Source organism: Lethenteron reissneri, chromosome 58, assembly GCF_015708825.2.
Source record: "Lethenteron reissneri isolate LAM-NWPU_2019-01 chromosome 58, ASM1570882v1, whole genome shotgun sequence".
Taxonomy (NCBI): Eukaryota; Metazoa; Chordata; class Hyperoartia; order Petromyzontiformes; family Petromyzontidae; genus Lethenteron; species Lethenteron reissneri.
Genome location: NC_083836.1, coordinates 3853201 through 3879093, shown reverse-complemented (window position 1 = coordinate 3879093; position 25893 = coordinate 3853201). Strand labels below are relative to the sequence as shown.

The following is a 25893-nucleotide window of genomic DNA, read 5'->3' as shown; positions in this document are numbered from 1 at the left end:
CAGGCACACACACGGAGACACACACACATAACATCCATCACCACGTGCGGAATACAGCAGGACATCCCTAAGGTTGTTAACGTGCTATGGGGTAGGGGGGCGGACACATTCAGTTGTCTGGGGACAGAAAATCACATACAAGCTGGAAGGCAGCCACAAACACAGGTGCCAACAATTGCCCAAGCTCTGCAGGTCTGCCAGGAGGCAGTGGGGGTATACTTACCCATATACAATCCCCAGTTGAATCATTTGCAGGCAATTTATTTTATTAACTTTGGAAAATGTGGACCATGATGACGCTGGCACACAATGGCCCACTTTTGCGAATGACGTCGTGGGATCTGTAACGTCCACCACGAAGCAGACGAAGTTACATTTTTTTGTTAATGGTTAATACACCGGCAGTATTAACCAGGGCGGCCGTTGGATTTGAACCGTTTACTTCGGTAATAACCATTGGTGAACGCGCTGCCGGACCGCCCCCTCCCCCCGACCGCACAACCACTCACAACACTCCTACAGACAGCCCGTGCACCGTCGCAATTCCAACGAACCACCGTCACACGATTCCGCTCAACAATTGATTCTATTTGCCTTTTTTTAGTATCATCTTGTTTGTATCCCTGCTGGTTTTTTTGTTTCGTCTGTGTCATTTTGATCGCTCCGCGAGCCCGACTGTAGCATGAGCAGATTATCGACGCGCAACTTGCAGTCTTTAACGGTGTTTACCCACCCTTCTCAGGATTTCCACGTTGATCAACGATGTGAGTTTTTATCGCGTATTTCACACGAGCTTTGCTGGCTGTGTCTTTATTGATCAGAGCCTTTCCGTAAGCACCCACACGCTTGCACCGGCCCAACATTCCTCCTCCTCCTGCTCTCTCCCCTCTCTCCCCTCTCTCCTCCCTCCCCTTCCCTCTCACTCCTCACTCTCTCTCCTCCCTCCCAAGCCTCTCAAACCTCCCTCTTCTCCTCCCTCTCTTTTTTTTGTTTGAAAGTTGTCTTTGTTGCCAGTGACAATGTACAGGAACAATGAGACCCCAACAAAAAAACACATTACCGTCAACTCGGTGAAAGAATGAGCAAAGCTTTCAAGCAATGGCCATCAACCGAGGTACAGGGTTAACCATGTTTTTCAGTATGACGAGCTTACTAATGGCAGTTATTACAAAAAGAAAACTTAAAAATAGGAAATACATATTACTAATTACAAAAATACAATTTGCAATAAGCCTGCTAGTTCTGATGGTCATATTTATTTGGCCCGTGCTTTTCAAACAGACATTGACTGGTTGAACCTTTACACCAATTAAAAACCCTTTGACATTGTCTTGTTCAATCTGAAGCAATTACATCTCCTGCCTCGCCTCCTCCCTCTCTGACCCCTGGGCTCGGACGAGGGCGTCGCGACCGTCACCGCCGCCCCCACCTGTCGACGACTTCCCCGCGGCGTTCACGCGCGATCATGTCGAGCAGCGTTTGCCGTAGGTGGTCTCGGATGTTGCCGTAGCGCACCACCTGGTCGCGGAAAATGATGAGGCCCAGGTTGTAGACGTTCTCCACGTTGTTCTGCAGCACGTAGACACGGTCCTGCGCAGCGCCGCGCGTACACGCGCGTGAGCCTCCGGTGTGTGCGAGTGCGGGGCAAACGTGCCGGCATGTGTGTGTGAACATACCAGCAAGTGTGCGAGCGTGTGTGTGTGTGCGTGCGTCTTTGTGTAAGCGCGTGCGAGCTTTCCAACGTGTGTGAGCGTGCACGAACATGTAAGCTAAAAACGTAACTGTTTTTATTTTTATCAGGCAAGGCCCACTGAGATATGTAGCTCTTTTTCAGAAGCGACCTGGCCACAAATGATAGCTCAACGAAATGGCTTATCGCGAGGAAATTTAGAGCAGCAGCCACAAACTCTAAACGAGTGTTTATAAATGAGGGAAAAACCAGAGGACCTGCAGAAAAATCCACCCGACCACACATTTTGATTCTAAATGTGAAGGTGAAAAAATTGGAGGGCCCGGGCTAAAATCCACACGACCACAGGGAGAGAGACATGCAAACTCCAAATATACAGCAGGCGTCAGGGTCGGAATCGAACCGACGACCTCCTGCACACCAGGCTAGGTGTTAACATATCCTAGCCACCGTGGCACCCTAACTTCGTTGAACAAGGCAACGTGAATTTGCGTGTTGCGCGGATACGGGGGAGCAAGTGACTGCGCGCGAGCGTGAGCGTGAGCGCGTGAGCGTGTGAGCACGCCAACGCACCATGTACATGAGGATGTCCCGGATCATCACCATAGAAGTCTGGTGGTCGTTCCACGCCTGGTTTAGCGTCTGCAGGAAGTTGTTGTTCAGTGAATTGAGCACATCTGTCCGCACCTGCTCGCCAAGAGAGAGAGAGGCAAAGACCACCCACGTTCATCTTTCAAACGCCGTTGGCGAGCAGCGGTTAAATGGGGTGCGCGAAGAGGTTGAGTGACCAGCATCACACCTGGCCGCCTTTGCCTCCAATGTACTGATGTTTGTACACCACACCAAGTACTCAGTTGAGGCTCCGTTAACCAAGGGGAGGCCCGGAACCGGCTGCTAATTCTGCATAATGCACGGGCATGAGTAGTACTAATCACATACCTGCATTTCCCATAAATATGCTAAATTCCTCTTGATATGCATATTCTTTTGTCAAGGCGCCCTTTTTCCCGCCTTCCAAACCAGCTTATATACATGCTCCAAGCACGTGTGCTGTTTCATTTAGACGCTGTCGCCTCGACAGACCTGGTTTTCACCTGAGGACGGCTGCTTGCGTTGTGGCCGAAACGTCGTGAGAATTGTTTTATTATGTTTTTTTTATTATTTTATTACTTCCCTTCTACGTGACTTTACCGAAAGAACCAAGAAGATGAATCCCTGCAGTCACGAAAGCTTTAAATCGAATTTAATCGGTTCAGATAAGTGCAAGTAATATTGGCCATGGCCAGGAATCGAACTCGGTTACACAGCAGTAAATTAACTAATTCACTACGACTCCCAACATAGTATGCTGAACTTGCCACACCATATGCAGCCAACCATGATAATCATTTACACCTACAGACATCCCCAAAATCTCAGTGCCTCTGGCATGAAAGAGAATAAGTATAACCCGTAAAAACAAAGTTTTTCACTATAAATCCTTTATATGCGTGGCGGCTAGAGTCCTCTCGTCCTCTGGCTTGAGATGGCTGCCACCTATGGGTCAGATGATTGCATTGCACCATTAAGCAATTGGTAATTAAATATATTTTTGTCCTAAAAAGTGTAAAATTTTGGAGAAAAAAATTTCACGAACATTAATTGTCACGCACAACGAGTCTGTGTGCAAAATGTCAGCTCGATTGGATCACGGGAAGTGGGTTATAAAAAACGACCGAAAGATTTGCACGGTCCTAAGCAAGCAAGCGAACTTAATATAAAGGATTTAAAAATGAGACATCATTGAAAGACAGAGTACGATTCTTGCCTTTCATGATATTCGTGACAACAAGTTGAGGCACATTAGCCTTTAATTTAAAAAGGACAGGTGTTTTTTGTCTCCTGCAAAAAGACCGTAGTCACCATGAATCTTAAATCCCACTCATCATCGCAAAAAAAGCTCAAGCAGGCACGGACACCATCAAGGGCAGGGGGAACTAAATAGACAGTTCTGCTTGGGAAGCACAACAAACTATGGTGGCTCTGCGCGAGTTTATATACGCATATACGTATGTTGAACTTCTTTCGCATCGTACGTAGGCAACCGTGATAATCGGAGGTGCGGGGGAAGGACAACAATCTACAGGTGTCTCTGCGAGTCTGTGGGGCTCTGTGCGAGTCTCTGTATGTTTGTATGTTGAACTTCTTTCGCACCTTACTAATCGCATACCTGTCAACTCATACAGTTTACCCAGATTCTTGTACAAGGAAATTGAGTTCAGGGCCATATGGCACACAGCCGTTTCAATACAGGCAAAAAAATGTAAAAAAAAGTGTCTATTTGTTTGTGTTTCTCCCTTGTGATGGGACTTTGCAGGATGAACGTTGAGACTTAAAAGGGGCACGGGGTGACCAGTAAGGTTTGAATTGGTCTGTAATAAGGTCGGCACTGATCAGGGGTTGACAGGTATGTAATCGGAGGTGCAGTGGCAGGGAAGGACAACAATCTAAACAAACACACAGCTCTATTTCCAATCTGGCCTTCGAACCCACAGCATTAAAGTGTACAAGGAATGCGTGCGAATTAGCAATTTCCAGGGCTCAGGGTTGGGGATGGGGGAGGATATACACACAGCGGTGTGAAATGACAGTGCAGAGCTTTGCCGACTACTTCAGCCAATCGCCACCGTGGGGGGAATTTCTGGCCGATGACCGCGAGAAGTTTTTCTGCAGTCGCAAAGCCTCGGCTTTGTGCCAAAACTTGCCGTCACGATAATTCAGTGCACGGATGTATTCGCCGCCGCTGGCTGTGTACAACGCATGCCCCCAAAATGTTCCGTCACGAAATGAGGTCGCGTACAATTGGAACTCTCACAAAAGGCAGAGTGACAACGCTCCCATGTTAAGACGTTAGCCTGTGGAATATTACGTAAAAAACTCCTTTAAAAAAAGTTTTTTTAAACATTTAAAAGTGCACTAAAAAGTCAATAACTCGATTGGACAACGGCAAGTGGACGACATCTTGATCACAAGAGACACGCGGCGACTGCTTTTTGTGCGAGCCGATTCCACAGTTTAGAGACCGCTGCGTTTTTCACCTACACAAAATATAAAATGAATATGCTTGAAAGGAGGCAATTGATGAATTGATGGCGATTTTAATACAGGCATGCATTGTCACTGGATCTGAGTACGTGTGCAAATTTTTGAATTGATTGGACAACAACAGGAAGTAGACTAACTTTTGATTACAAGATTTGGCCACGACACAGCTTTCAAGTTAAGTAAAACCGTTGAAAAATATAAACTTCCAAGGTGCTTTCAAATACCTCCTATGCACCTTCACAAATGCCCTGCTAACGAGCTGTTTGTCACGCGGCAATCAAACTGTTGTCTTGATTGAAAAGAGAGCTGGAATGTCAAATAAAGCGACAAAACTGTTAATATTGGTAGGAACCACCTGGTTACATCAGCCCACAGAGGATTATTGTGTCCGTCCGTCCGTCGTGCATCCAAAAATGGGAGGGGTGGGGCTGGCTGGAGAGGGGAGGGTGGGGAGGGGCTGGGTAAGGAGGGTGGAGAGGGGCTGGGTGGGGAATGTGGGGAGGGGCTGGGTGGGGAGGGGCTGGTCACTCCGTGGTGCCCTTATAAAACTCACCGTTCAACCTACTCACGCCGGCTTGTGCCCGCCCTCACAGTCAGGCATATTTGCGGAATACACCACGCCACCGTTGACCCTGGCCACTGACCAAGCAACCCAAAATTCCTACCAGCTCCCTCCGCAGGAATGGGTTAGTGTTTCATTGCTTTCATGGCTTTATTTTGGTGATTTCGAAAAGTTTTTTGGTTTGGCCATGTTTGTTTGTTGTAGTACGGAGTTAGACTGATGGCCTTAATCTAAGTTGTCTTGTGGTTGTTGTTGTTGTTTGACTTGCATCACACTGGGATTTTTGCACAGAGCGTTGGTGTACGGTGCTTTTTCTGCAATATTTAGCTGTTTTATCTTGGATTTTATGTTTGCACATAGTCACTTTAAGATGTTTTCTTGTTCATGTTTTAGTTTTTTGTCTGTTGCAGTTGCACCCGATTCAAGAGCCGAATGGCTCACAGGGCTATACCAAATAAATGAACTTGAACTTGAGAACCCAATTTAATCACAAGTGGCTGAAACCTTGATTACAAGCCAGGACCAGCGTTAGCCAACTTGTCACCTCCAAATATTCTTCATAAAAGTTTATAAATCAAAAAACCGGTTGCCTTGGACAACCGCTGCTAATTTGCTACGATTATCTGTCAAAACGGTAAATGAAAGAAGCAAAAAAAACCCTTTAAATTCTATAGCAAATCGGCTGGAATGTATTATCTGGGTGAAGATACACGGGTCAAGTTCACAAATGCAAGTGCCCAAAACCATCAGGAGGAAGTTGGATTCAGGGTCAAAGAAAAGCCACTGGGGGCACGTCTCTAAACGGCGGAGGAGCGAATTAGTGCGCCATTTGCAACGCGATATTAAACATCCATACTGCAATCCTCGTCCGATCGATTTTTATACCTGCTCGGGGATTCTGCGGAATATTAACGATTAAAAAAATGCAACACGACCCGACACAAATTGCAGGAGAAATTATGGAAGCAAACAAACAGGTGCCGACAGCCATCGGCATTTGATGGCAGTGTAAAAAGACAACGCTGAGATGATTAAAAACCTTTACCCAGCCGGGCCTGAGACATTCCACTGTTATTTCAAGTCTCCTCGTTACAATCCAGCAGCCCTGAGCCAGCGGTAGGAAACTCCAAATTTCTATGGCAGGTGTCAGCAACTAGATAGCATGTATAGTCTTGGTTCTTTCGGTAAAGTCACGTAGAAGGGAAACAATAGAATACTAAAAATACAAAACAATAAAATTCTCACGACGTTTCGATTGCAACACAAGCAATCGTCATCAGGTGTGAAAACCGCTTTTTTCAAATTTTCTTGCTGTGGTTTTCACACCTGATGATGATTGCTTGTGTTGCAATGGAAACGTCGTGAGAATTGTATTGTTTTATTTTCATTATTTTATGTTTTCCCTTCTACGTGACTTTGCCGAAAGAACCAAGAATATGGATTAAAATGTGTTTTTAAATATTGTGCAGACGTTGAAAGTTGCATTTCTTTTTCTCCGGTTATTTGTTCATCTTTTTTGTTTGTTGCGGTTGCACCCGATTCAAGAGCCGAATGGCTCACAGGGATATACCTAATAAATAAACTTGAACTTTCGCACCGCACGTAGGCAACCGTGAACGTCGGAGGTGCGATGGAAGGACAACTAAACGCAAAAAGCAGTTCTAAAGAAATTAGGCTTTTAATCTACATGATTTAAACCAGCATGGCTCCAGTGGCTTCCTAATACAGGAAAGAAAAGTGTTCCAGATGGCCGCCTTAGCACATCTGAAAAAGCGCGCAATGCGTTGACCGTCTTTGTTCGATGGCCAGCCAAAAGCCGCTGCAAGTATAACCGGAGTTTGCATGATGGTTTGTGCAAACCATCACTTTCCAACATGCATTTTTATTCAACGTGCTAATTAATTAGCAGTAAGGAAACAAATGGGTAGGTGTCAGGACAAAATGCATTTATATATACGCATATAAGTCATTTTTGTTCTGGCTTGTAACTAAAAGTTTTGGGTAGCCCTTTAAATTGGTTTAGCCGGTTATAACAAAGTATTCTCCTAACAGAAAAACAACTTCCTACTAACATTACATTCAGATTGAATCATCATTCCAAGAGCTATAATTCCCCTGCCATCTTCCCTGTGACATACATACAGACAGACAAAGAGGACCAACACAATGCAACCTGATTCGGAAAGCATTAAAAAGATACCATTCTAGAATTAAACCGTGACCTCTGAATCGTAATAATACATTAAATCGCTTGACCAGGGGGGGATGGGAGGAGTGAATCATTCATTCCAAGTCTAAAACTATAAATAAGAAACAATTTTTATTTCACCGCGTAAGGCCCACAGAGCTATATAGCTCTTGTTCAGCGGCGACTTGGCATTCACAATTGATAGCTCAACAAAGTGGCTTATCGTCACGTCGACATTTATAGCGGCCAAATACCCTCCACACGTGATGCTGATTATGAATGCGGAGGGAAAAAAATGGAGGACCCGGAGAAAATTCAACAGGACCATGGGGAGAGAGAACGTGCAAACTCCAAATATACAGGTATCGGGGTCGGGATCGAACCCATGACCTCCTGTATACCAGGTGAGGGAGTTAACATCTCGCCGCTATGGCACCCAAAGTTAAAAGCCTGTGTGTCCCAACCATCAATTGCGAAAGACAAGAGGGAGGGAGGGAGGGAGGGAGGGAGGGAGGGAGGGAGGGAGGGAGGGAGGGAGGGAGGGAGGGAGGGAGGGAGGGAGGGAGGGAGGGAGGGAGGGAGGGAGGGAGGGAGGCAGGGAGGGAGGGAGGGAGGGAGGGAGGTCAGGCAGGTGCCTTCGCCGCTATGGTGCTGGAAGCGCAGTAGCAGGGGATCTGGTGATGGGTTTTTGGGGGTGATTTGTGTTTCTTGTTGGTGTCTATGAACACAGTAACACACAATGGGACTAATGTTACACGGGAAGCCCGCGTTATATCTTTGATTAAAAAAAAGGGAGCACATAAGTAAAAAAAAGAATACAAACAAACGACATGATGAACGAAGTAAAGTGCCGAAAGACTGAGCATCTTTCTCGTCTGATCGTTTAAAAAAATAAAAAGAAAAAAAAGAAAAAAAAAGGAGTGAGGGAGGGAGGGAGGCGTTATTGCTGATGGACGCCATGCGGGGCCTCGTGCCTTATTGATGAGGTGTTCCGTGACGACCTCGCGCAGGCCCGTGTAGAGCTTTTCGCCGTGCTTGTGCAGCACCATCGTGTACGCGTTGCGGTACAGCTCCTCGAAGCTCAGACCGCTGTTGTTCTTCTTCTGGATCTCCTGGATGGCGTTCTTGAGCAGGTTCCAGATGTTCGCCACGTACTTTTCGTCCATCGTCATCTGGAGGAGCGTGCCACCACGTACACGCACAAGCAAGTTTCGCACCTCCGATTAGCACGCTTGGTTGAACAAAGTTGAACATACGTACACTTCTAGATTTGAAGCTTTCGTGACTGCAATGATTCATAACAAAGGCTCAGCCTGTGCTACAACTCGGTGGGCTCAACCATTATTATGCAGTCTATTCTTAGTCTTAAGCCTCACCTTACCATATTAATAAAAGTATGCGGCCCTTGCCCCACCACCATCTTCAACCATTATATAAACGGAGTGGTAGCTCCTACAATCTCTCATTTACTTGATACAGCCGTCGTGGCTGTGACGGTACCACCTGAAGACGGAAGCTTGTGTTGCCTCCGAAACGTCGTGATTTTTATTTAATTTTCATTTTATTTTACTTTTTAATGTTTTTACCTACATGACTTTACCGGAAAAAACCTAACAATACTTGCCTATAATTGAAACATTCTAGGTATGTGACAAAAAGAAATACCGATTAAATGACAAGGAATTGAACTCTCACGCTCTGCGCTTCGTTTTTGAGCGAATATTTTTGGGGTTGTTGGTAGACTGGAGCAGACATGTGACTGGTCTCCAATCACTGATGGTTCCTCTTTATTTCTCTCTCTCTCTCTCAATGTACTGTAGTTCCCAGCGTGCACCTTTCAAAAGGCTTCTTGTGACACTTTTCCGCTTTGGTTCCATTTCTGATCCATGGCAGAGCACTAACTAAAAACGCTCCTACTGGGGCACGTGCGTACGCTGAATATCATCTCATTCGCAAGAGTCCCAAATGCTCTTTTTTTTACGGAAATACATTTTTAACAGATGTACATATCCTATCGATCTCTAAAAAACACATTTGAATCAAACCTGCACTATTCAAGCAAATAAAACTAAGAAAATGTCAAACCGAGACTATCAGAGAAGTTATAGTAATAGGTTTTTACCCTTTCAACTGGTACAAAACTGACACCTTTATACAAGGCATCATGTTTGCAATAACCACAACACAAGCAGTCAAAATGCAAACAAAAAGAAACAACTCTGATAATGATAATAATATGCACTGTCCTTGAAGTTGATTGGTCCACACCCGAGACAGCTTTTTTTAGAGCCTAGTCTCCATTGGTGTTGGACCAGATGATGCCAAAAGGCGCACAACTCAAAAACAGTGCACTATCAGAGTATTGGGAGCTCGGGGGTAAGCATTTACACTATGAGACCTCATTTACCAGTGGCAAAATATAGTAATAGGTGTTTACCCTTTCAACTGGTACAAAACGTTGAAAGGGTAAAAACGTATTACTATATTTTGCCACTGGTAAATGAGGTCTCATAGTATCAGAGAAGTTGTTTAAAGGTCCCCTCTGCTCTCATGAGAAATCCTGAGCCAGTGGTGGAAATTCCACTTCTCTATGGCAAGAGGAGCAAGTCTTCCAGAGAGCTTCATTTGGAGGGTCCAGTCAGCAACCAACCGAGATATGAAATCGTGACATTCGAATAATAATATCGGTCACAAGTCCTCCGACCGCAGCATCGCTTGGGCTTGGACGTGGTTTGAATACGAAGGCAAAACTGTAATATGAGAGTACCGGCAAACATCACTCGGAATGTTATTGCGACACCTCTCAGCTGTTTGAGAAAGTTTAAAGGTTTAAAGAGGTTTATTTGAAATGTAATATCATCCCCCACTCAAGGGGGTACCCATCACAACATTATACAAACAAATCCAAAGATGAAAAAAGAGATAAAGATGAAAAAATAGAGGTACAAAAGATTTTAAACAGCAAACGAACACCCATGAATACTACCAAAGGAATCCCGGAGATAAAATGCACAGAGATAAAAAGGTGGCTATTTTTGCACAATGCTTTGTTATCTTACACACCCAGTCATGAATGATACAAATTCTTGGGTGAGAAAAGCTGATATTAAAAAACACAGCAGTCAAAACTGTGCTCATAATCAGAAAAATCACGACAAATAAATGTTAGACACTCCAAAATTGAGGGTTTACATTTTTCATGTAAACCTTTTCCTTTTTTCAACATAGGCTCATGAAAATGTAGTTTAACATTTCTGCTTTTCAACATAGCCCAACAATATCGTTTGCTTCCGAAGACTTTCCATGAAGGCGAAGCCAAACGTGACACAACATATTTAGGATCTCCTTTTTGTATCGAGCACATTCTGAAATAATGTCACTCACTGAAGCCAAAGGAAAGCATGGCAATGCCAACTGCAATTTTTTGAATGATAAAACAAAGCTGGAATGGCCACATAAGTTGTGCACATCACTGAATGAAACAGAGGGGTTTTTTGTTTTGTTTACAAGGTAAGGCCCACAGAGCTATATAGCTCTTGTTCTGGAGTGATCTGGCCACAAATGATAGCTCAACAAAGTGGCTTATCATAACGTGATAATTTATAGCAGCCAAAACACGCTCAACGCATGTTGATTCTAAACATGGAGGGAAAAACCGAGGACACGGAAAAAATCCACGTGACCACCATGGGGAGAGAGACATGCAAACTCCAAATGCATCGCAGGGTTGGGATCGAACCCACGACCTCCTATATACCAGGCGAAATATTCGTTTTACTGCCAGACGCAGGCTTTGTCCGTTTCCGTCGTGGCTTCCCCCACACGACTTCCTGTGTCTGTTCTTGCCTGCAAACACGTATGTGTGTGTGCATGGCTGTTCAAGGTATTCGTATTTAGAGCAATGGGGTAGTTATTTGTCGTTTTGTATAATCTTGCCTTAAAACCGATGCAAACGTGGGTTCGATTCCAAGCTATGCACGCATCTTTTTGGTTCTTTCGGTAAAGTCACGTAGAAGGGAAGTAATAAAATAATAAAAATAAAACATAATAAAATAAATCTCACGACGTTTCGGCCACAACGCAAGCAGCCGTCCTCAGGTGAAGACCAGGTTTGTCGGAGAGACAGCGTCTGGCCGAAACGTCGTGAGAATTATTTTATTATGTTTTATTTTTATTATTTTATTACTTCCCTTCTACGTGACTTTACCGAAAGAACCAAGAAGATGAATCCCTGCAGTCACGAAAGCTTTAAATCGAAATATGCACACATCATTGAGAATTGGTATTTTGTGCCGACTGGATGCCTCCCCTGGGTTTGCTCAGCCTGAAATTATGCTTGAACGTTTGTCGGCAACGTGGGACAAATGTGAGTGGCAAGAATTGCTGATGGCATAAACACTTTGTGAAATGTTACAGTTAAAGTGGCTCACAGCTCAAACAAGCATGCGGACAAGCTTATGTCTGTTGGCAGTTGGAAGCCAGTAGTGGAAATTCCACATTTCTACTGCAAGGGCCAGTCCCAAACAGTTACATTTCCACAAACTGATTCTCACGTTATTAAACCTGAATGGCAATTAGCCGAATCAACCTCAACCCGTAGTAGAAACTCAGAACCTGTCAATTGCCATTTGAGCACTCGTATGACAGCACGACCAACACTAAATTACTCTTGGTTCTTTCAGTAAAGTCACGTATAAAGATAAAATAATAAATTCAATAATAGCATACGACGTTTCGATTGGAACACAAGCAATCATCATCAGGTATAAATGAAATAGCAACAAAAATTCTAACCATCTTTATACGTGACTTTACCGAAAGAACCAAGGAGTAATTCCTGCAGTCATGAAAGCTCCAAAATTAAGATTGAAACACTAAAGTACCCTTAGGTAGTCAACCAACAGCTACTGCCCCTAAAGGTCCGTAAGAATAAACTGGGATTTGTATATTTTTCAGCACATGTACTCATGTGCACAAAAAAAAATGCTGTGTTACAGTGGTTCACACACGACACTACAACCCCCAGCAACCTGGGTTCAATCCCAGGCCACACAGAGGAGGAGTGGGCCTCCTGTAAGACAATTTTGCCTCAAATGATTATCTAGTGTGAGTGGGCCGATATCAATGGTGGGGAAACAAAGATGACAGAGAGCATGGTGCTGGCCACACCACTTTCTTGCGTGTATTGCAAGCCCTAATAGGTCTACACTCAAAGCACTTGATCCGACTAGTTGTGACGTAACATCCAAACTCGTGTGTCAGGGAAAACCATCTCTTCGAGGTGAACACAATGTGCTGTGAGCAGGACTGGCCCCATCACGGGAATGTGGCATTTTCAATTTTGTCCCTTGAATGCTCTTACCCGGCAGTTATGTGGTACAAGTCAGGCAGCGTCTCAAAGCCAACATTGTAACATAACCGTACCACCGTCCAATGTAAATAAAGGCCAGAGGTCAATGGGGTCATCACGGTCAAAGACACCGATACCAAAACGCCTTGCCATCGCTTCCTTCCTTCTGCTAGATCCTGCAGCTGTTGGACAGTAAGACACCCAACCTCCGAGGCTAGCTCTCACAGTCCCATCACCAATACCGTCCGGATTGAGGTCTTCCTCATGTTACGCTGTTCACAAGTGTGCCGGAAGGACCACTCTTAGAAGCTCATTTTCACCACCGTTTGGCCTCAAGGTACCCCCCCCCCCCACCCTAGGTCGCTGAGCTCTGAGTGCCACTCCAATGCCACCTGCCTCTGCAACCTGCCCTCCTCAATCTCGCACATGTGTCCCACCCATCACAAACTTCCCTCTTCCTGGGTCACACGCATTACATTAAAACATGTTTTTTATAGAGTTTGCATTATCTTTATTTCAATGACCTAAAAAATATTTTTTTATTTTACCAGGAAAGGCCCACTGAGCTATGCAGTAAAACCTTGGATTGCGAGCATAATTCGTTCCGGAAACGTGTTTGTAACCCAAAGCACTCGTGTATCAGTTGTGATCACGTGACGCTCGGCAGACAAAGCGTGTACACGTACTACTCGTATTGCAAGACCTCGCTCGTTTATCAAATTAATATTTATTTATATTTTTTGCTCGTCTTGCAAAACACTCGCAACACCAAGTTACTCGCAATCCAAGCTTTTACTGTACACCTCTTTTTTCATAGGCGACCTGGCCACAAATGATCGCTCAACGAAGTGAGATATCACGTGGAAATTTGATCAGCCACAAACTCTAAAATGCATGTTTAAAAATGTGGAAGAAAAGCTAGAGGACCCGGAGAAAAATCCACATGACCACGGGGAGAACATGCAAACTCCAAACACAGGTAGTCCCCGAGTTACGATGGTCCGACCTGCGATATTTCGATCTTACGATGGCGATACGACAAAATTGCCATCAACAACCGAACATCGTTCAAGTATGCAGACGACGGACAGAATCTTGGTGAGTACAGTACAATATGATACGTTACGATACGTTCAATGCATGTGTGATACGTAGCTTTAGCGATTACATTTTAAGGTTACCACGATACGATACGTTCAATGCATGCTAAAAGTTTTTATAGCAGATAGGATTGTTTCCTGAAAAAACTTTCTGTTAAATTGCAGTTCATATAGGTAGGCTCAGAATTTACCTTTTTTTTCCTTTACATTTTACTGTGCAATACAGTATTGTAATTAATAAATACACACACTATATAGTTTATATAATCTCCATTCTTTAAGACTCCTGGGTAGGCTAGGCCATCTTCGACTTACGATATTTTCGACTTACGATGGGGTCGTCGTAACGGATCTCCATCATAAGTAGAGGACTACCTGTATACAGGCGTCAGGGTTGGGATTGAACCCACGACCTCCTGTTATGCCAGGCGAGGTAGTTCACATCTTGCTACCGTGCCTTATTCCCCCATTAGTATAATATAATGCATGTTGAAATTCTTTCATACCGTACTTAGACAACCGTGCAAATACCTTATTTGTACAAATCATATCCAATATTACGTGCATACATTATATTTTGATTTAAAGCTTTCGTGACTGCAGGGATTCATATTCTTGGTTCTTTCGGTAAAGTCACGTAGAAGATAAAATAATAAAATATATTTGCATTATAAAATGTATTTGTATTATTTTATTATTTCCCTTCTACGTGACTTTACGGAAAGACTCAAGAATACTGATACATTATCTTTAGCCTATGAACTGACTTAATCCTTTGGATGCACTTTCATTCGAAGGCCTGGTGTTTTTTCTTCTTCTAGTTGCTTTAATAACGTACTGGCTTCCTTGACTCGTGAGTAAAATGATCCTCATTTAATAGACGTCCATTAAAAACATAAAACAATCGCATTAACTCAGAAACCCAAACGCAGTGTGCAGGGCTCACCTCAAGTGCACAAGGTAATAGCAATGCATTACACTATCGTCTCCGCGCGATAAAACTTCACATCGTCGCTTGATCTTTCTTTTCTTATCTCACCCGGAGGCTAAGATGCCAGGTACACGTGCAGTGAGGGTCTGCCGTTCGAGTCACGTTCGTACAAGACGAAGAAAGATCCCCCGTATAACCTTAACAGACTTTAGGGGCGAGGTGCTGTTTAGCAAGAATCCTATAAAGTCTGGTACGGTACATGAGGGGGGTGGAGTGGCCAGCACCACGCCGGCCGCCTTTGTCTCCCCAGTTGTGATGTTTTTACACACCATACCAGGTATTGATTTTGAAGCTAAATCGACCTAGGGGTGGCCCAGGACTGCTTTAGATCATTATCATACCTGGTATTCATATTCTTAGGTTTTTTTGGTAAAGTCACGTAGGTAAAACATTAAAATTAAAAAAAGTAATACAAAATAAAATAAAAATCACGACGTTCCGGAGGCAACACAAGCTTCCGTGTTGCCTCCGAAACGTCGTGATTTTTATTTTATTTTTATTTTACTTTTATTAATTTTAATTTTTTTACCTACGTGACTTTACCGAAAAAACCTAAGAATATGAATACTTGCAGTCACGAAAGCTTCAAATCTAGAATCATACCTGGCGTTGGTGTAACTTATGCATATAGAACTTCTTTCGCACCGCACGTAACCAACCATGCTAATCGGAGGTGCGTCAGCCGAAGTCGAACTCGGGTGGCTGGGTTCTTTGCGCAGTGCGCCAATCGCTACACTACCGCTCCCCACGTCCGTACACACACACACACAGCTGACAGATGCCTACACGTGCTGCACGTTGCCTTTGCCAGCGTCTCTCTAAATTCCACGAGGCTCATCAGGGGCACTGGTTTTTCCAGTGCCAGTCCTGGCACCATCAGTGCATTTTCCACAACTGTCAGTTCAATAATGTTCACCATGCAATTTGCTTTTATATGGCAGTGTCAAAATACAAAGGTATATCTGACCAAGTCGATGCCGAATAACCCCAAAGGAATTATTCATGGATCAGTTTAAAAAGATCCCTACATTTCCTGAACTTACGTAACTTATCTGTCAAGTAAAAACATTTCCCGCACAGGGTTGTGTGGCCAGATCCTTATCAAGTGCTTTGCATGTAGAAATAATATGAATTAGTATTTTTTAAACACACATTAATGAAATGTACCATACTAGTAATGGAAGAACTCCACGTTTCCAGGAAGTGGCCCTGAAGCTTGCCATAACGTAAGGGAGCGTGATGATTTACAGCCAACGTCAATTGAGCGTGGACACTTAGACCCAAGCCGAAACATAACAAATAAAAAAAATGTTTAAAAATATATATTTTTTAATTTTGAATGATAGAATAAAGTATTGTCATCAGTATGACATAAGTATACCAAGTTTGCAGTCGATACCACATTGGGAAGTGGGTAAACATTGAGTTACAAGATTTGAGGATACAACAACAGAGTTAATAAAAAGCGTGACATAAAAAAACACCCAGAGAACCTGGAGAAATATCACCACGCATTACGAAGGGCTAACACTTATACAAGATCTGATCAGATCGCATCGCTAACCCACTTACTACTGTACTATCTGCAACCTGACCACCCTGCAAGCTCGCAGGTTTGAGACATTCACAAACATAAGTGATCAATAAACCCTTGCAGACACAAATCACTGCATTCAAACAACAAACTAGAAACCAATATAAAATTTCACATCAAACTTTGGAACCAATAACAACCAGAATAAAGCATTCGACCACAAATTTTAAAATGGGGAAACTAACCCTGTGTGATGGAGCCCATTAACAATGGATTGACAAAGGCCTGTACAAAAATCACCCACACCTCCACTGAGCACGTTTGGCTACGTACGGTGCGATAGAAGTTCAACATATGTACGTACAGGTGGAACCGTCACAGCACGATAGCTGTATCACAAGTGAGAGATACAGCTACCGTGCTGTGACGGTTCCACCTGAAGACGGAAGCTTGTGTTGCCTCCGAAACGTCGTGATTTTTATTTTATTTTTACTTTCATTAATTTACATTTTTTACCTACGTGACTTTACCGAAAAAACCTAAGAATATATGTACGTACACATATCATAGGCATGTGCCTAAATAGGAACACCAAGCCTGGCACTCTCTTCATTTCCCTCTACCCCCAACCCCCTGTCCATAACCCTCTGCTACAGTAACTTTGGCTTCCTGTCAACACCACGGGTAAACCTCTACTCTGTCGGACGTCACTACTTTTCCTCCGCAGCAGCTCGTAAAAGTTTGCAATGGCTCGCCCCTGCTGTCAAAAACTGCTGACTTTACCTTTACCCAAGTCCGAGTTCAAGACCCTATTCTCTATTCTCCAGCTATGCTGTGCTCTCTGTGCCAACGCACTTCTCTTACCATTCTGACAGCATCACATCACAGCCCTGACTTCCTTCATCCGTATCACAAATCTCCCTACCCAGCCTTTCATTCGGCTTTTCTCACAGCTCATTCTCCCCACTCCTGCACAGCGGCTTGAGATCCTGAAGCCTTGTGACACTTTATAAAATACAACTTGTCGGCATCACACTATTTGCAGACATGATACAGTCAGATCACAACAATGAACGCGAGTTAAAAATAGAAAGCAGAAAATAATTAGAGCCTGTTCTCCTATAACGCGTGTTTTCATGATGCGAAATGGCTATAACGCGATGAACATTTTTTATAACGCGGATGCCAATTGGATATAACGCGATTGAGTGAACGGAACTACGTCGTGCGAATAGGAATAAGCGGTTGTACGGCTGCCTCGGCATAGCTGTGCACAAGGCGGGATGCTGCTGGATGCTTATAGACGCTACCCACGCACATCAATCTTTGTTCGGCCAGTGTACGCATCTCACGCGTTTTCGCGGACTGTGCTTTAACCTATATTACATATTATTCATTATAACGCAATGTTTTCATAACGCAGTGTTCTTCAGGAAAGCAACTGCTACCTCGTTATAGGAGAACAGACTGCATGGCCAATATCCACATGTTGAAGTGTCCTTTGATCAGCAAACGAGACTGGACCCTGCCATAGTAATGTGGACTTTCCACCACAGGCTCAGGGCAGCCAATTAAAGTCAGTACCAGACTCATATGCATGTGGTAAAAGGAATAAAAAATATCAGCTGTGTTTCAAAACCTACTCAAATCAACTTTTTCTAGAGCCACCTCTCCCAATTACATTGGCAATGAGCGATTGTCCTAATTTCAAAGAGATGAAGAAATGTCCACTGGGAACTAACTCTTGGGACAGCAAGCAGAGCAACCATCGTGTCGGAAAAAACACCCCATGAAAAACGGCATCACAGATTTAGTTTTTTTATAAATCACCCCAAATGGCCTCGATATTCACAACAGGGACAAAGTTTTTTTTACGAGCGCTCAAAAAGAGTGATAATTGCATGCCAATGACATTTAAATCTTCCATTTCTCACAAGGGGAATAAAATGTACAGAGAGAAAATCTACATATTACGTAGCTTTTTGTCGTGCAGCAGATACCAATCGATTGTCCACTTTTAGAATTCTGTTCAATCACGGGTTGATGAAGCCTAGATTCAAACCCAGGTTTCTACAGGTGCCAGGTGGGTGCTCTGTCCTGGTATTAGTCCTCTGAGCCACCTCCAATGTATAAAGTATTCTGAAGCGTGTAAAAGAACCAGAGGAGCAAGTGGGAAACACTTTTGTAATAAACATCAACAGGCCAACACCCTAATTGCAGCACTGCCTAATATACAGTTCTTCTCCTCCTAGCCCCGCAGGTAGGCAATTCACACACGTGACCATCACAGCATGAGCCACCGTCCACACCGACATAGCAGTGCTCAGATGCACCGACTATATTATTGGTAGGAACCCACTGGTTCCACCAGCCCACAGGGGATTATTGTGTCCGTCCGTCGTGCAGGGAGGGGCTGGGTGGGGAGGGAGGGGCTGGGTGGGTGGGGAGCGGAGGGTGGGGAGGGGCTGGGTGGGAAGGATGGGGCTGGGTGGGGAGCGGAGGGTGGAGAGGGGCTGGGTGGGGAGGGTGGGGCTGGGTGGGGAGGGGAGGGTGGGAAAGGGCTGGGTGGGGAGGGTGGGGGAGGGTGGGGCTGGGTGGGGAGGGGAGGGTGGGGAGGGGCAGGGTGGGGAGGGTGGGGCTGGGTGGGGGGTGGGTGGGGAGGGGCTGGTCACTCCGTGGTGCCCTTATAAAACTCAATGTTTAACCTACTCACGCCAGCTTGTGCCCGCCCTCACAGTCAGCCATATTTGCGAAATACACCACGCCGCCGTTGACCCTGGCCATTGACCGAGCAACCCAACGTTCCTACCAGCTCCCTCCGCAGGAATGTGTTAAACCACTGGTAAAACTCGACATTTAAAGACGATCACTGTGTCACGTGCTTTCAGATGCGCTTCTGTGGCCGTCTGGAATGCTCTCCCTTCCATTATTTGAAAGTCACTGGAGCTATGCACTTTTAAATCTAGATTAAAAACTCATTTCTTTATTAACTGATTTTTGTGTTTAGTTTGTTGTCTTTCCCCCGCACCACAGAATAGCACGGTTGGCTACGTACTGTGCAAAAGAAGTTCAACGTACATATATTTATATGGCACTGCCCAGTTTCTGCTCAACAGTGCAGTTCACTTTCTTGCACTTAGTAATGCAACCCCACCAAGTAGTGCTCATTTCCAATCCCTGTACGAATGATGACCATAAATACGATGGTAATAGTGACGATGAGGTGTTAAGTATGACCCTGTTTAAATATCTCAAATTAGTGAGAGTCCAATTCTGTACCAACTGAGCTACAAATAAGTTACGTGGATTGCCTTGCAGGTGTTGGTTTTATTTAATGCCACGTAGAAAGCACTCAAAAGGCGCTTGTTCAAACGTCCTACCGCAGGACACTCTTGAAAAACACTCTTCAGACTCAGTGAGGCTACACATAGAAATAATTCTAATTGTCTCTTCGTTCGTAACAACTTACGCAGCAGAGGTAACAGGGGGGGGGGGGCACTCATCCGTGTCGCCCTGAGCTATTGACGGAAATTACAGATTCCTATTGTGGAAGCATATGACAATCATTTTGGCCTACAGCGCCATGGTATCAAGATGTTAACTACCTCGCCTGGTATACAGGAGGTTGTGGGTTCGATCCCAACCATGACGCCTGTAGATTTTGAGTTTGCGTGTCCTCCCCGTGGTCGCGTGGGTTTTTCTCCAGGACCTCTGGATTTTCAATCCACGTTTAGAATCAACGTGCGTTTAGAGAATGTGGCTGCTGTAAATGTCCATGTGATAAGCCACTTCGTTGAGCTTATCATTTGTGGCCAGGTCGCTTATGAAAAAGAGCTACATAGCTCAGAGGGGCCTAACTTGGTAAAATAAAAAATAGTTTAATCTTTTTAGTTATTTTTGTCTTCCCACAAAATGGACCTACTTATTTTACTGACGCCGGGAAGATGAGTTGCCGAGTCAACCTTTGACTAAGAATTTAAACTGTAACACTTTTGACCGAGTTGATTGTGAGCACAGCATCACCCAGCCGAGTGGTTAGTTTGTGGCACATGCAGAAGTGAATGGAAATCCAGTGGCATAAAGCCAGTGTGCCCTGGATGAGAATAGAGCCGAAGTAGCCATATCAGGTCACAAGGAATTATGCAGTGACCCCAATGTAACAAAGGACGTTAACTTTACATTTGAACGTAACAAAAAACCACCGGTGAATCGTCGAAAGGGAGGCCAGAAAAGTGGCGTTTAAGAATGACCGTGAAAACCACATTCATAAATACGAGGTGACACAATTGACATTGCCGCTAGACGAAACAGGTGCTCTTGCTGCATGGAATTGTGTTTATATAAGTGGAGTGTAGGCAGGGTCACTCCAACCCCAAGATGGGCAGCAGACCAATGGCACAACAGAAAATGATAATCTTCAATTATCACGCTCTCTCAGTCATTTTCCATCCACAGCCAGATGGAGGCATTCCCCATATTGTCACTGCCTCGAGCACTGTGCAAATACGATCATCCCACGCCCGTGCACACTCTAATTGCCACTCCATGAGTCTTTTAGCGTCACTTCATGCATCTTAATTCTGTCACTCCTCTCGTAGCTCCTCTTTAACATGCGACATACTGCATCATTGTGCGTCTTAAGGCAAGTAAAAGATGGGGTTAATTTAATCTTAACTCGAATGTTAATCCACAACTCAAGGTCAGGTGGTTTTACCAACAAAGCTGCATTGTGACTATGTGATCTCATATTCGTAGATTTTCTCTTCTCACACACAAATCACTCAAAGTGAGAGTAAATGGCTTGACGCTCAGTGTAGATTATCTGTAGTGTCAATGTGTCTCGATTCAAGTGAGCAATGTGGGGGGAGGGGGTATGCTCATCTGCTGGTGGCCCCTGACCCAGTTCACGTGTTTTTCCTATTTTTCTGACATGAGTTTCTACTTGCAGTACGCGTTTCCCTTTCTCTTACTGAGAACATCGTGCATGTGCCTGCACGTTGTGCTTGCAAATGTAAGCACGCCGATAGATCTGCTGAGCTTAATATTGCAGCAACACAAGCATACGTGAAACTTATAGAACGAAAATGATCTGCAATACCAACAGCAACACTTGCCAGACTTGGTATGACTACAGCTTATTGTCCTAAATCTGTAATAAATTGAAGACCCTTATGGGATGCTCATGAACTTCAAAACACACATTTGCATACGAACAATTTCCTTTAATAAAATTACTTTAGACGGAGCCCTTCAGGACATAAATTACATGAAATGAGTCTCGTGGTGCCACGCTAATCCATTAGATTATGACGTGCTTTAGGAGTTTGCAAACTGCTTTTCTGTGCTCAAAACTCCACACATTTAAACATAAGCAGTGGTTCAGTGTGGTTCAGCACGTGCGGACTTGTCTGAGCTACAAAACTATGTTTACACATACTTTTAAACACACGCCAGATTGAAGCGCGCACAACTGCTTTCTAATGACTTGACACTGCATATTAAACACCCACGAGACCCAAACTACTTCGTGGTTAGTTCTCTCTGGAAAAAAACCTGCTGTTTAACACACTCTCTCACTTTCTCTCAAGTCACCATACAACTCCCGTAAAACAACTTGCAGTTGTTGTTTTTACTGATATCTATCACATTATGACTCGTCACTAACTTACACAGTCCGATCACCATTACTCATGTCACGATGTCACGATATACACGTTAACGTTCAACAACAGGCGCTGTTGGTGAAATTGCCCACAAATATTAACCGGGCACAGGCAGCAGGGAATCCAACTCCAGTCTTTGCTTTGAAAAAAAATCGCCCAGCCACAAACGTGCACCGATCACAGTGCTACTAACAAAGGCTTCTCCTACAAGTCACTTCATGATAACATGACCACGTATGTAGAGCCATGTTGTACTTGATGTATCCAGCCGTGCTAATCAGAGATGTGGGGTACGTAGATGCACACACGTTGAGAACACATCCATACAAAGAAATCACGTGTAGCCCTAACAGAGCTGTTGGGGAAAGTGCTTTTAGCGAGCACCTATTAAGGCCGGCACGGCGCACCAGGCCCGACCGCCGTTGTCTCCCTAGCAGCGATGATTACACAACGCACCCAGTACTCGTTTGATGCCGAGTCGACCTAGGGGAGGCCCAACACCGGTTCAGATAATCGTCACTGGTATTGGTGGTAGCCGTGAGCGGAAACTCGTGTCGCCGGGTTCGTCAAGCAGCGCAAAAAACGCTACACTACCGCTCCCCGTACACTCTCTCTCACAGTCACACACACACAGGACATCTGTGAAACAGAGCTTCATAGCTCATCCGATTCCTGCGGTATACACATTCTGACAAAATATGCAGACGCACACACACACAGGACGACATGACAACGAGCACAAACCCCCGAGCCAGACTTCGACTTCAGCAAAACGCAGCAAAGGAAACGTCGTGGGCTCTCGCGAGAACGCTTGACACAGACTTTGCCGTTCAGAAACGGGACACCGTCACCTCGGTTTTTTTTATATATCTGCCGCAAAGATGGCTGGTGATGACTACGGTAATACCAGGTGCGCAGTGGCGATAGGGAGAAGGAGGTGGTGGTGCGCTCTGGTTTTGTGCACTTTTCATCTCGACGAATGGTCACGGGGGGGTTAACACATCTCCGCTGCAGTGGTGAGCCGAAGACCCATTGTGTTACTGCTGTGTTTTGATATCGTGCACCGCCGTCGCCTCCTCCTCCTCATCCTTCCACAACAGAACGGGGTCGTCTCTTGATCTAAAGCAAGGGGTGGGAAACCTTTTTTTCCGGCCAAGGGCCATTTGAATATTTATAACATCATTCGCGGGCCATACAAAATGATCAGCTTAAACATTAGCCTGTTATATATTTGGTCAAACATTGAATTAACTCACCCCTAATGTCATGGGCTGGAACCTGCTTCTCATTGGTAAGGCGTGTGATGATGTTAGCTGGTATTGATGATGTTGCTGCTACTCGCAACTGCTTTTCCAGGTTTGCACCTAGATTTATTGAATTTCGAGTCCCGCCTGCGGTTGCCTTGGCAGGGCCAGACCCAAATGATTTCACGGGCCATATACGGCCCGTGGGCCGGACGTTCCCCACCCCTGGTCTCAAGCAACAAGCTGAAAGGGTCCCCCACCCCCCCCCCTTCTTGCAAGGGAGACGCCACCCGTCCACTTGTGCAAACGCGTTTCAGGTTTAAGTATCAAAGAGATGGCAACTGCAATGCCTGCGTGGGTAACGTATCGTGAATGACTACCGGTCAAGGCTCCCAGGTAGACGCTACAAACATGCGAGCATTGTATTCCGTCAACGCATAAACACGTATCGTACAGCGTGCATGTGTGCACACACACACATCAACAACCACCGTGCACTTATACACGACTGTATAGTGCGTAATGTACAGTAGGAACGTAGGTGCATTGTCACAACCATTAGCACAATTAACGACCGTTAAATATGCGTTGTACGAAATCACTTGGTATTCTACACGATGTAATGCCACGTGCATCTGCCAAACGATGACAAGACAATTAAACATGATTAAACAATAATTGCACACGCCCTTTCCCGTGTAAATGTCTCAACTATTAATACACACGTGTGTACGATTATTAATATACTGCATAATAATATCTTAACGCTGCAAATGTGTGTTGTGAAATTACTATCGAAATTGAATTTAATTAACAATAAGACATTACACGTGTCTTGTCATGTGGAAATATAGCAATTGTTATTTATCTAGACCCGAAATGTACATTTCATAATAAATGTTTATATCATATTCATTATACAATGTTATATATACTGTCTTGAAAACACGTACTGCCCCACGTAGCTATAAAGTATACTGCGGTGACATAAGCACAGTACAATACACACTATCTCAATTGCATCGTTTTAACACTGATTAGTCATGTCACATGTACAATTATGATCACTACTACTGTGTACAGTAACGTCTTGTATCGTACGACTACGATCACGTATTGGTGTACATTGCTATGTTCTTATGCAGTTGATTATATGTACTGGACACTGTACTGTTGTAGATAACCGCCACGAAGAGCACAGTTAAATGTACAATTACCCTCGCTATGGAAGCTGAAGATCACTAAATGATTAGAATATTAGATTGTGTACCATCTTTATATAACAATAACATGCTCTACTATGCACATAATACATTATACAACCGTGCAATGCTATGTGCATATTCCTATTACCAAAAAACAAACCCCTATCGCAATCAGACCGATTAAACGGTCATTAAATCGTTCATAAAACAACAAAAACGGATCTCGATAAACATTACCGACTGTTGTGTTAGCGTCAGCAGGTCTAAAATACACCGAAGGCCATTCACGGGGTACAGGCCAAAGCATCGGGGTCGCCCGGCCAAGTACGCCGAACCCAAAGGAGGGTTCCCGGCAGGAGTCTCAGGCAAGACCGAGGCTCGCTTGTCAAACTAGGCCCAACGCCGGGGGGGGGGGGGGGGGGGATTGTCAAAACTTCCGACGAAAAACAACGATGTAAACTCACGGGAAAGGCGCGTATTCTCATTTTCGTATCCTTTTTGGTGGAACCCGGTTTCCCCAAATTGGAAGTCATGTTTAAAGCGTCTCTTCCGTCCCAAATGTCAATTAAAACCGGGGGGGTCTGGGGGTGTGTTGGATAGGGGGGGGAAGGCGGGATTGGTTTTGTTGGTGATTGTGAGTGATGATGGTGGGGGTAGGGGATGAGGGGAAAGAGGGGAACGAAAACAAATTATATGATCAAACTGCTCCGCTTCGCCGAGCGAGAGCGAGAGACGCGAGGGAGTTGAAACTGCGCCGGGCGCCGCTAAAAATCTCGCCGTTTCTCCTCTCTCACGGGATCCACTCCATCATGGCGACAAGACGGCGCGCACTGCGCATGCGTCAAGTGGCCCCGCCCCCCAACTTCCCCCCTAAACCCCCTCCCCCTATTCCCCCACCCCCCCTATCTCTATTGTTCAAAAAGCGTAACGATGATCATTAAAAGCCGTTGTGGAAACAAAAGAAAATTAAATTGTGTTTATATATAAAATTAAGTCGTAGTAACCGCTTCCTTGCAATATTTCTCTGCCCCACACGCGTAAATATTCTTAGGTTTTTTCGGTAAAGTCACGTAGGTAAAAATTAAAATTGTACTTTTATGAATTTTTATTTTTTACCTACGTGACTTTACCTAAGAATAGAAATCCTTGCAGTCACGAAAGCTTCAAATCTAGAAGTGTGTAAATAAATATTGCCAAATGCCATCAGCAGCAGCAGCATGATTGGGTTTATTTTTATATTCTTAGGTTTTTTCGGTAAAGTCACCTAAGAATATGAATCCTT

General features: G+C 44.5%; 1 protein-coding gene across 2 annotated transcripts in view; it reads right to left on the bottom strand.

Annotated features, from left to right (window-relative positions):
• LOC133357488 (cullin-3-A) overlaps positions 1-25452 on the bottom strand; it is a 48891-nt gene extending 23439 nt beyond the window's left edge. For both annotated transcript variants that reach the window (XM_061575447.1, XM_061575448.1), the window contains exons 1-4: positions 25076-25452; positions 8499-8696; positions 2264-2377; positions 1430-1590 (exon numbers count right to left, since the gene is read on the bottom strand). In XM_061575447.1, coding sequence (XP_061431431.1) covers positions 1430-1590; positions 2264-2377; positions 8499-8696; positions 25076-25144 — 542 coding nt within the window. In that variant the 5' untranslated portion in view covers positions 25145-25452. The remainder of the gene's footprint in view (positions 1-1429; positions 1591-2263; positions 2378-8498; positions 8697-25075) is intronic.
• Positions 25453-25893: the final 441 nt, after the last annotated feature.